General features: G+C 35.0%; 1 protein-coding gene across 1 annotated transcript in view; it reads right to left on the bottom strand.

Moving 5' to 3' along the window:
- Positions 1-12,751, bottom strand: part of LOC134248988 (focadhesin-like) — a gene marked incomplete at both ends in the record, with an annotated part of 68,358 nt that overhangs the window by 9,022 nt on the left and 46,585 nt on the right. The window contains 6 exons of the mRNA XM_062731367.1: positions 5,445-5,486; positions 7,404-7,492; positions 8,429-8,521; positions 8,902-9,023; positions 9,562-9,750; positions 11,542-11,686. Coding sequence (XP_062587351.1) covers positions 5,445-5,486; positions 7,404-7,492; positions 8,429-8,521; positions 8,902-9,023; positions 9,562-9,750; positions 11,542-11,686 — 680 coding nt within the window. The remainder of the gene's footprint in view (positions 1-5,444; positions 5,487-7,403; positions 7,493-8,428; positions 8,522-8,901; positions 9,024-9,561; positions 9,751-11,541; positions 11,687-12,751) is intronic.

Here is a 12,751-nt window from a genome sequence, read left to right as displayed (position 1 = left end):
TGCTTGCGAAAATTTAATTCTCGCGTATAATAGCATTCCTTAAGATTATATAGAGCAATAACCACACTTGTTTCGCTAATCAAGAGTCAATGACTATCTTGTGAAAATAAGGTGTCGCGAAAATTTAGTGATCTACAGTAACAAATATGAAAAACAATAAAGTTTTTCAATTCATTAAATTTGCAGACATTGCTCTAAGTAGTTATATGTATACTTTGGTAATATACAATGGAAATTATGTATTTTTACTAAATGATAATTCAAGACAATTTTGCATAACAAATTTAATATCAAGAAAAACAATTAAGTTTTTCATTTCGCAGATTTCACTCTTAATTGTATCCATCAGTAAATAAAATATTTTAGAATTTAATATGTAAAATCAAAAACAAGAGCCCGTGGGCTTGAATGGTCACCTGACTTTAATACAAACCCAAGCAAAAAAGATTTTCAGAGAACTAATACATTTTTACAATACCGTTAATATGCTTGGTGATGTAACAGTCATGTTAGTTTCTGATTACAAACTAGATCAATTCCTCCCATATCCCAAAACTAAAACCTGCTTTTAAATTCTAATTTCATGTCTTTTGCATATTTTGAAGATAATCAGCACATTCATTTTATTTTCTAAAGAATTAGATAGAAATACTTCCAGTTTCCATGCTTGTTGAAGGATGACACATGTTATTCAGGATTGCTAGTCATTAGAGTATTAAACATGCTTGCTTTCTGAGCACTGTTTGTTCGAGAAAAACTGGCAAAAATTTGATTTGATCATATTGCTTCTATACCAACATTCTTCAAATTTCTAGGTTTATAACCAGCATTCCTGTATTTTAAATCTATTGAAAGCATGTTTTTAACAAATCAACATTTTAAACAATTTTTTCACATTATCAGAAATAAAAATTTAAGGAATCACTGTCTAGTTTGTTGGGTATTCCAGGGACATCAGAGTAGAGTTTGAAATGTGTGATAATTTCTTTTATGGTTAAAAGTGCATGTGCTTTAAGATCTGAACACAAGGTAATAAACAACAATAAATTATCTATCGTTAGACCAAAAAAAATTAATCAATAGTTTCTCAGGCACCGCCGCATCAATTAAAAAATGGCCGCATTGATTAATTTTATTGACATATTGAAAAGGGAAATAATCTGTTTTTCCAAGTTGAAAACGAAAATCGAGTTATTCCCCTTTTCAATAAGAAAGACTTTTTTATTAGCAAAACAATATACTAAGTATTTCTTTTAAATTTACAGTATTTTATGAGGTAACTTTTAAATAAATATTTGGAATAACATTATTTAAAGTTGAATACATATTATAGCTAATTTCAGAGAACAAAACTTAAGAATAAGTACATGTAGATATTATCATTTTATTGAACATATGACTTAACTAGAAATATGTCTATAGGACATGAATGCCCCGCTGAGGGAATATTAGTAATGCAACATGAAAATTTGTATTAGTGTATGAAATTTGATCAGAATATCTTGAAAAGTGATGCAGATGAATTGCTTATGTTGGTATGTATCAGCATATAAAGTTTGACACTAATTTCTTTAAAGTGAGGTCAAGGTCAAAAGAAATGCTAAGGTTTAAAAATGTTGATGCAGTTGAGAGCTCTCATCAGTATGTATCAGCTTACAAAGTTCAAAAAAATATTTATAGATGGTTTCTTTAAAACTAACTTAAACACAATTAGATAAAAGTGAGATCAAGGTCAAATGAAAGGTCAAGGTCAAAAACTGATACAGTTGAATTGCTTACATCAATATGTATCAGCATATGAATTTCATACTTATTTAGGAAAAGTGAAGTCAAAGGTCAAAGGAAAGATCAAGGTAAAAAATGTTGATGCAGTTGCATATCTCTCCTCAATATGCATCAATATATGAAGTTAAATAAAAATATCTTGACTGATTTCTTTAAAACCGACTTAAACAGAATTTGATGAAAGTGAGGTCAAGGTCAAGGTCAAATAAAAGGTCAAGGTCAAAAATGTTGATGCAGTTGAATTGCTTACATCAGTATGTATCAGCATGCAAAGTTTGACACTGATTACAGAAAAGTGAGGTCAAAGGTCAAAGGAAAGGTCAAGGTCAAAAATGTTGATGCAGTCGAATAGCTCTAACCAGTATGTATCAGCATATGAAGTTTGATAAAAATATCTTGGATGGTTTCTTAAAAAACGAGCTAAACACCAATTTAAGAAAAGTGTGGTCAAGGTTAAAGGAAAGGTTGAGGTCAAAAATGGTGTTGCAGTAAAATAGCTCTCTTCAGTATGTATCAGCATATGAAGTTTGAAAATACTATCTTGAATGGTATCTTTAAAACTGAGCTAAACACTAATTAAAGAAAAGTGAGGTCAGGGTCAAAGGAAAGGTCAAGGTAAAAGTGGAGATGCAGCTGAATAGCTCTCATCAGTATGTATCAACATTTAAGTTTGATACCATCATCTTGAATGGTATGTTTAAAACTGAGCTAAACACTAAGTTTAAAAAAGTGAGGTCAAGGTCAAAGAAAAGGACAAGGTAAAAAATGTTGATGCAATAGCATAGCTCTCATCAATATATATCAGCATATGATGTTTGATGAAAATATCTTGCATAGTTTCTTCGAACAGAGCTAAATGCAAAGTGTGACGAAAGGACAGACAGAAGGACGGAAGACGGACACGACAAACACTATATGCCCCGGCCATATTCATGGCAGGGCATAAAAAGGTGTAAAATATGTTTCAAAAAAAAAGCCTGCCTGCCACATTGAATTTTGAATTTTTGGACTGAGAAACTATTAATTTTTTTTTTTGGCCTTAAAGATCAACTACCTTTATCTTGCCATTATAAGTGGGTTTTTTTGTTTTCCATACAGATGTGAAAAATACTTATTAATTGTCACTTTCTTTTGCAAAAGCAAGGGGATATTAAATCTTATTAATTTTGCCTATGTAATATCTCTCTCCTTTGTCTATCAGTCTATCTGTCAGAAAAACTCAAATCTTCGATTCTTTGCATTAATTGGAATGAGGAAATATATAAAGACTATCATTTTCACAGAAACATTACCTCCAACAAAACCTTTCCAATATAGGCTTAGCATTTTGATTCCATTATCTTGAAGTTTGGCCTTTTTTTTCAAAAAAATTAAAATTACCTTTGCCCTGGTCATAATTTCTAAATGTCATTGAGTAGAGGAACTGATTTCTTAATTATTTCATTTTTATGTACATTACCTGTGGAAAGACCTTTCAAACAAGAGGCCCATGGGCCACATCGCTCACCTGAGAAGCTTTGACCATTCTGTGTTTTACCAAATTTCCCCCTTATAATACATAATGCATCCTCACCCTACCCCACTGATCATAATTTAGACATTTTGAAATCTACACTACCCCAGGATCCTTCCATGTGCACATAAGTTTCAGCTTTTCTAGCCAAGTGGTTCTTGAGAAGAAGATTTTCAAAGATTTTTCCTATATATTTCTATGTAAAACTTTGATTCCCCATTGTGGCCCCACCCTTATCCTGGGGGTCATGATTTGAACAATTTAGAGTCTACACTATACCAGGATGCTTCCACATAAGTTTCAGCTTTTCTGGCCCAGTGGTTCTTGAGAAGAAGATTTTCAAAGATTTTTCCTATATATCTCTATGTAAAACTTTGATTCCCCATTGTGGCCCTGCCCTTCCCCGGGGGTCATGATTTGAATAATTTAGAATCTACACTGTACCAGGATGCTACCACATAAGTTTCAGCTTTTCTGGCCCAGTTGTTCTTGAGAAGAAGATTTTCAAAGATTTTTCCTATATATTTCTATGTAAAACTTTGATTCCCCATTGTGGCCCCGCCCTTCCCCCGGGGGTCATGATTTGAACAATTTAGAATCTACACTTTACAAGGATGCTTCCACATAAGTTTCAGCTTTTCTGGCCCAGTTGTTCTTGAGAAGAAGATTTTCAAAGATTTTTCCTACATATTTCTATGTAAAACTTTGATTCCCCATTATGGCCCCGCCCTTCCCCCGGGGGTCATGATTTGAACAATTTAGAATCTACACTCTACTAGAATGCTTCCACATAAGTTTCAGCTTTTCTGGCCAAGTGGTTCTTGAGAAGAAGATTTTCAAAGATTTTTCCTATATATTTCTATGTAAAACTTTGATTCCCCATTGTGGCCCCGCCCTTCCCCCGGGGGTCATGATTTGAACAATTTAGAATCTACACTATACTAGAATGCTTCCACATAAGTTTCAGCTTTTCTGGCCCAGTTGTTCTTGAGAAGAAGATTTTCAAAGATTTTTCCTATATATTTCTATGTAAAACTTTGATTCCCCATTGTGGCCCCGCCCTTCCCCCGGGGGTCATGATTTGAATAATTTAGAATCTACACTACCCTAGGATGCTTCCACATAAGTCTCAGCTTTTCTGACCCAGTGGTTCTTGAGAAGAAGATTTTTTAATGACCCCACCCTATTTTTGTCTTTTCTTGATTATCTCCCCTTGTGAGGGAACTTGGCCCTTTATTTTAACAATTTAAATTTCCCTTCACCCAAGGATGCTTTGTACCAAGTTTGGTCAAAATTGGCCAAGTGGTTCTTGAGAAGAAGTCGAAAATGTGAAAAGTTTACAGACGGACAGACAGACAGACAGCTGGACAGACGGACGGACGACGGACAAAATGTGATCAGAAAAGCTCACTTGAGCCTTCGGCTCAGGTGAGCTAAAAATATTAATTTGGTCTGATGGTCCTTGACCTAAAACTTGAAAAAGAGAAGATAACTTTCATATTTTACCCAGCAACACCTTCAAAGAGGTAAATCAATTTTGACTTCATGACCTTGACTTAGATGCTTGAAGGACACACAAACAAAACAGTAACATTGTTTGTTTGTTGTTTAAGGTCCCCCTCAAGTATTTTTTTCTCATATGGAGACACCACCACTTGCTGGTGGAGAGCTGCAAATTTTGACCTACACTCGGCACTCAGAGCCGTTGAGCAAAGAGGGATCTTTTAAAAGCCAGAACTTACTGCGAAATAGTTCCTCAGTTCATACAATCTCATCCAAAGGACCAGTCTCAAAGTGTGTATTAGTGCATTCACACCACTAGGACAACAGTCTTTGAATTTGCTTGTTCTTCTTGTTTTATCAGCAGGGTTGCTTTGAATTGTTTTAGAGACTGTATACAGACTTATTTTCGACCCATATAATTTTCGCCCTTTTACACATGTACACGATTTTGCCCCTTTTTGAATTTGTCCAAACACAGTTCTAATTAAGAGTTAATGCCATTTTTTTTTTCATTCACCCAGTTTTAAATTCGCCCAAATGCGACAACGGCGAAACGGGGTGAAAAAAAAAAAACGGGAACGAAAATTTCCCTGTATACAGTATTGGAAAGTGCAACTACACCAGTTAGCATGTTCCTACTTACCTAGATGCTGTTTTGATCAAATCAGTTAACTTGTCTCTCACCCTGCAGAAGAAAAAAACGTTTTGTAAGAATTCTTTAAAAAAAAAATAAAAAAGAATAATGGAAGGCATGGGGCCTGAAAAGTTTTGAATATCAATAGATAATCAGGGTCACATGTTTTTCATTGTCTGAATACATAGTCAGCGCATGTTTGTTGATTGCACTTAAGAAAAGTGTAGTTGTATATTGAACAAAATAAGGTTAAAATAAAGGAAAAGAGTGGACAAATGTGCACTTACACTTAATGTTCAAAACAAACTGCTCGCTCCCATTGTTATGAATATGTTAACCTTGATTTACTTTGACTGACCTGATGAATATTACAATGCATCACATAATGTCCACCTGCAAATGTACTCATAAAAACAATTACTCTGTATTCTTCATTCCTGACCTCGACCTACATCAGTCTTTAAGGCTAGTCATCATTATTGGCATTGAAGGATGTTAAAGATCAAGTTCTAAACACCTCAATGTTGGCAAACCTCTAACGTTACATGAAGTTTCATTAAACTGGGCAATATTTAGAACTAAATCACATAAAATATCTTTTGTATAAAAACTGGTCAATATGAAGACTTCTTTCATAAATAGGAAAAACAACACAAAAGATGAGATTCAGAGAAAATATGAAGATTTTTCTTTTAAAGTTTTTTAACACTGTCTCTGTGCGCTCCAGTGCAAATAACAAAATACTTTGAAACTTGATATTTATATTTTCTGATAATAAAGTTTAAATTAAATCTTTAACCTTATTCCTTTTTATTTACAAAACCAAAGCTGTGATTGTCCACAGACTTTACAGAAAAACCTCATAGAGCCTCTATAATAAGTTAATCTGCTCCTCTTCAAAATTGGTTTTTAGATCAAATTTGGTTTACATGTGAAATACACATGCATGATAATATAAAGTACATGCATGATAAGAATGATCTTTACTTAGAAGCCAGTATTAAGAAACATGATATGTTAAATTAACTAGAGCTCTAGGAATATATAATATTAGGTTTATCATCAGCTGACTGTTTCTCTTACAGCACGTTTTAATATATTACATGTATTTTCTTAGTTATTAACTTTACTATTCAACCCCCCCCCCCCCCCCCCCCCGGGAATAAGGAATCATCAAACTTAGTGTTACATAGAAATAAATATTAAAAATTTCATTTAAAACATTTTTCCCAAGTTTAGCAGAGCTTAACTAAATTGTATTAACATGAAATAAATCCACATTGAAGACACAAGTTTGTTCAAATTAACTGGGATATTGATTTCTGCCTCCATACTTCCAAAATTCTATATACAGTAAAACTCGGTTATAGCGAAGTCCTGGGGGCCTGTGAATTTAATTCGCTATATCCGTAATTCGTTATATCCCTATAACGAATTCGTATAACTATATATAGCGAATTCGCAATATGCATGTTTTCCTTTAAGTATTACTAAGAAATGTTAGGGAAGCAAATATTACGAAACATACCAAAGATAACTAAAGTTTTATTATGAATTGAATTTTATATGCAAAATCATGGAACAAAGTCAGTTAAATTTATCAATTTTTTTGAGATCTTTGAAAGTTCTTTATAAAAGATGTAAATTTCATTATATTTTACTTCAACAAGACTCAAAATCAGTTCGCTATATCCGTAAATTCGTTGTATCAGAGTTCGTTGTAACCGTAAAATTTTACAAAGATTTGTTCAGAATTTTGCCGGGGACCCAGAAAAACTTCGCTATATCCGTGAATTCGCTGTATCCGTGTTCGTACTAAACGAGTTTTACTGTATTTATCTGAATAGGAAACATTTTGCACAGTCCTCCACAGGATTGATAAATAAAAAAATTTCTTTTATCCATCATCATTGCTATAAGTGAGTTCTATATATCTGAGTTTTACTGTACATTAACTTTCAAATTTACCAGAGCCATGCTACTTTCTGTTTCTCCAATGCCTCTTCCTCCCCGATATGATCCTTTTTCAGTTGAAGGTCAATCTCTGCCTTGCGTCCCTTTCAAAATAAAACAAACTAAAATTAAACGTTCATTACATATAGAAAAGCAAGATGTGTACTGCAAATGGAAAGTAAACAAATAAATGTGAATTTTATAAATTCTGAATGTAAACATGCAGTTTATAAAGTAACTTTCAAATTTCAAATCAACTGAATTAAATCTATAAGTGACTTTAACCACTGGCTTTTCTATCAAACTTTCTCCCCAAGGTTATCCAATGATCTATATCAATATATAATGATAGATCCCTTGTGATGAAGCACTCAGATACGTCAGTCTTGCCATGTTCTGTCCACTGGCATTTTTTGTGTGCTAAAGATCTACACACTCAAAAACACTTGTTTGAAAATTTAATTTATGCCCTGTTCACATCGAGAGTTTAATTCGAAATAAAATAATGCAATGTAAACTAATGTGAATCAGTTAAAATTTTACTTCTATTTAAAAGTCAGGCTATTAAGATGTCATTTGCAAATCACGTCACCTTATGCAGGAGCTGATCCATTTGACATATTGGCAAAGTGTCTGTACACTTATTTTAGTGATTAATTAACACAATTAATTCGAATTAGCTTTGCCTAGCGTTCACACGGAGCTAATGCGAAGTAATTTAATGTGCATTAAATAAATTTGAATTAAACTAATTCGCAACAAATTCTCCATGTGAACATGGTTCAAATTTAATTTGCAGTAACTTACATTTATCCAGTCACATGATTACAGAACTTATCATTGTTCTATATCATATACACAAATATGGTGTCATGATGCCAACCAATCACACCCGCCATTTGCAATCTTACTGGTGACTATTTGCATACCTTAGTAGCTTAAGTGAACTGTCAGTCAAGCATCTAATTCAAGACAATTTGCATACCTTGACAGCTGAAGAGAACTGCCAATCTAAAACTAATTGTTGGCTAGTTACATACCTCAACAGCTGACGAGAACAGCCGGTCTACAAAGGCTACCCAGGCTTGGGGTAGCTGCACCAACTGCTGCCAGTTGGAGGGTTGGATTGTCACCTTAAAACATGGGAAATAATTAAACACCGAGCAGTGCTGGCAAAATCGGCAATTTTCTGACAAAGTTTATTAACTCATTTAGGGGGAAAGTTATCATTTATATCTCTAAAATGTATTTTCTTGGCCTTAATTCTTTGAAATAACAGATCAGCACCATATAAACACAAATAAGAACTATAAAACCAGACATAACTGCATAATTTTCCATAAATTCCTTTCATTGCTCATAAACAACAAAATTGGTTTCCTCTTGGCTCTATTTCGAATAAAAAAATTTTAATATACATGTATATCTATGAGATGGTAAAAACAGAATAAATCCAAAGTGATTTTTAGTATAAATAGTAATACATGTAAGAATAGATAACAAAGCCTGACACCTCGTGAAGCAGTGTGGTAAACATGTGCTGGAAGTTTTTGCTGTGGGTAATAGTGTAGTGTTTTCTGGGTCTCCCGTCTCTTCCAACTTCCAGGGGAGGATCATAACTAAACAAAAGTCCCGCTATAGACAAAATAAACACAAAGAAAATATTTTTATCAAGGACTACTAAATACATGTACATATGCTTATTCTGTGCCATAATTTCTATATGGGTAGAAAATGAGCCAAGGAGATTGTTTTGTCACTTCGTTAAAGGTCAATATTTTACTTGACTTCCTTGAAAATTTCTAGTAGTAAAAAATAAATTATCCAAGAGAGTTCTTTTTAACTTTTTCTTCACTTTGCTCATAAATGGCTTTGCATATGTTAATTACCCACAAAAAAAACGAGTAAATGCTCTTTTCTTTTTCAACAATACTATAATACTAATACCTGCCAGCCAGGGCCATAGCCAGTCCAGGCCTTAGTCCTGGCTGTTTTCCCATAATACTATTACCTGCCAGCCTGGGCCTTAGTCCTGGCTGTTTACATGTGTCAAACTGTAATACTAATACCTGCCAGCCCGGGCCTTAGTCCTGGCTTTTTACTGAAATACTAATACCTGCCAGCTGGGGCCTTAATCCAGCTGTTTACATGTGTCATACTGTAATACTAATACCTGCCAGCCCGGGCCTTAGTCCTGGCTGTTTACATGTGTCATACTGCTTCTGAAGAAATGTTGGTATGAAATCCACCATCTTGCTGCGAGTGGAATTCATGCCAAGCCGCCGTGAGGAGGAATGGTATACACCCCGCCCAAGGTTCTTAACCTCTGACCCCACATGCTCACTCAAAAATTCACTGTATCCTATAAACAAAAAAGTCATGTTTTAATGAAAAAGTACAGCAAATTGGGTTTGTCTTTGAGAAAACTGAATATGAATTCACATATTATATTACATACATGTATCTGATGAATTCACGTAATGTAGGATTACAGAGATTAAATGTATTCTAATTGTATTGTATATGTCACTGTTTCATTGATGTAAGCCACTGCTCAAGAAATCTGTCCCAGTGATATGCTTATTAGTGTTTACTGAGTGATGAACTTCAAGGATTTTCTTAGGAAAAAACAAGATGTGCTTTTGAAACACTATGCGCCAGGCGGCAACAAAGTTCTTAAAAGGAATTTTTAGCAAACAGGTCACATTCAAGGTCACATGATCATTGTCCTTGGTGTCATTTGAAAACACTTAATTAGTGGAGTATGCAAACCAAATATAAAGTCTCTATCTCCTATGGTTCAAAAGTTATGGCGAAAGTTCGAAAAAGATATTTTTAGCATATAGGTTACAGTCAAGGTCACAAGGTCATTGACCTTGTTGGTATTTGAAAGAACTTAATTAGTGGAGTATGCATACCAAATATGAAGTCTCTATCTCCTATGGTTAAAAAATTATGACAAAAGTTCGAGAAAGCTATTTTTAGCATATAGGTCACAGTCAAGGTCACAACGTCATTGACCTTAGTGTCAATTGAAAGTGCTTAATTAGTGGAGTATGCATACCAAATACGAAGTCTCTATCTCTCAGGGTTTAAAAGTTATGGCGAAGGTTACAGTTGACAACAGACAAACAAACACACAAACAGATAAACAGACAAACAGACAGACAGGACAAAAACAATATATGCCCAGAATAAATTCGGGCGCACAAAAGGGAAAAATATTCAGTGGATGTAAATATATATCATGTACATGTACAAAGTACCTTAATAAACTTAATTAAACAATACTTTAATTTTATAAATTTAACTACAGATTCTGTACAGAATTCCCTCACACACCTTTGTTAAGATCACCTTACATATTCAACTTGTGAGATTACCTTAATTTACCTCTGATGAGGTTGCCGTTATATAACTGAGCTAGGATTACCTTCATACACCTCTGGTGAGATTATTCCCAGCATCCGTGTGTAACAGATACCAGGGACTTCCTTAACGATATAAAACTACCTAGGATTACCTTCATACACCTCTGGTGAGATTATCCCCAACATTCGTGTGTAACAAATACCAGGGACCTCCTTAACGATATAAAACTAGCTAGGATTACCTTCATACACCTCTGGTGAGATTATCCCCAGCATTCGTGTGTAACAAATACCAGGGACTTCCTTAACGATATAAAACTAGCTAGGATTATCTTCATACACCTCTGGTGAGATTATCCCCAGCATCCGTGTGTAACAGATACCAGGGACTTCCTTAACGATATAAAACTAGCTAGGATTACCTTCATACACCTCTGGTGAGATTATCCCCAGCATTCATGTGTAACAGATACCAGGGACCTCCTTAACGATATAAAACTAGCTAGGATTACCTTCATACACCTCTGGTGAGATTATCCCCAGCATTCGTGTGTAACAGATACCAGGGACCTCCTTAACGATATAAAACTAGCTAGGATTACCTTCATACACCTCTGGTGAGATTATCCCCAGCATTCGTGTGTAACAGATACCAGGGACCTCCTTAACGATATAAAACTAGCTAGGATTACCTTCATACACCTCTGGTGAGATTATCCCCAGCATTCGTGTGTAACAGATACCAGGGACCTCCTTAACGATATAAAACTAGCTAGGATTACCTTCATACACCTCTGGTGAGATTATCCCCAGCATCCGTGTGTAACAGATACCAGGGACCTCCTTAATGACATCCTCTACTGTCAGGTCGGGATTATCTCCCCTGTCAATGACGGCCTGAGCCTGTCTAACAATGTCCTCTTTTACCTGTCAGAAGAAATTATAGGAGTCAATAGCAAGGATCTGAGGTAGTATTGAGTTATCAACATAATAATTGTTACCTATGTACAATAAATAAAACAGGGCATGGTACAACACATTACTTGTTTTTATAATTAACTAACTTTTTGATTTTTGTTAAACAACACAGAGACCTTGAATTCACATCTAGAAAATATACAAAATCAAGTAAATTGACTCTATAAGTAGATTGAACAAAGTCAGATGATGTCTTCATCTCGAAGTTAAGTACCATGAAATTCTCATCAGTGAATCCATTCTCTCATTTTAAGAGTAAATGGTTGAAAATATTACTTCCTCAAAAACTTCAGTGAAGTTGATAATATTTCTCTAAATTCCCAGACTTCAAATGTTATAACATTTGGACATCCATATCTCAATTACTACGGATACTTCAATGTTAGATGAAAGTTCAAACCATTTTTTTTCTTTATTTAATCTAACCTAATTATCTAAAATTCTGGGATATTGTCAAAATATTTTTGGTCATTTGAGTTCACATATCAAGGGTTGACTGTCTTGCCAAGCATCATTTTGGGATGATTCTCTGTCTAGGATGTGGGCCTTTGTCTGGAATGTGGGCTTTATTGTAAAAGTCATGTAGTCTGGGATGCAAACATTTTTTCTGGGATTTGGATCCTTGACTAGGATGTGGGCTTTTGTCTGGAATATGGGCCTTTGTCTGTGATATGGGCCTTTGTCTGGGATGTGGCCCTTTGTCTGGAATGTGGGCCTTTGTTCTGGGATGTGGGCCTTTGTCTAGGATATGGGCCTTTGTCTGGGATGTGGGCCTTTGTCTGGGATGTGGGCCTTCGTCTGGGATGTGGGCCTTCGTCTGGGATGTGGGCCTTTGTCTGGGATGTGGGCCTTTGTCTGGGATGTGGGCTTTTGTCTGGGATGTGGGCCTTTGTCTGGGATGTGGGCTTTTGTCTGGGATGTGGCCCTTTGTCTGAGATGTGGGCCTTTGTCTGGGATGTGAGCTTTTGTCTGGGATGTGGGCCTTTGTCTGAGATGTGGGCCTTTGTCTGGGAT

Source organism: Saccostrea cucullata, unplaced genomic scaffold (assembly GCF_032062105.1).
Source record: "Saccostrea cucullata isolate Sc308-1 unplaced genomic scaffold, CSIRO_AGI_Scuc_v1 ctg3559, whole genome shotgun sequence".
NCBI lineage: Eukaryota > Metazoa > Mollusca > Bivalvia > Ostreida > Ostreidae > Saccostrea > Saccostrea cuccullata.
This window is presented reverse-complemented; position numbering and strand designations above follow the sequence as displayed.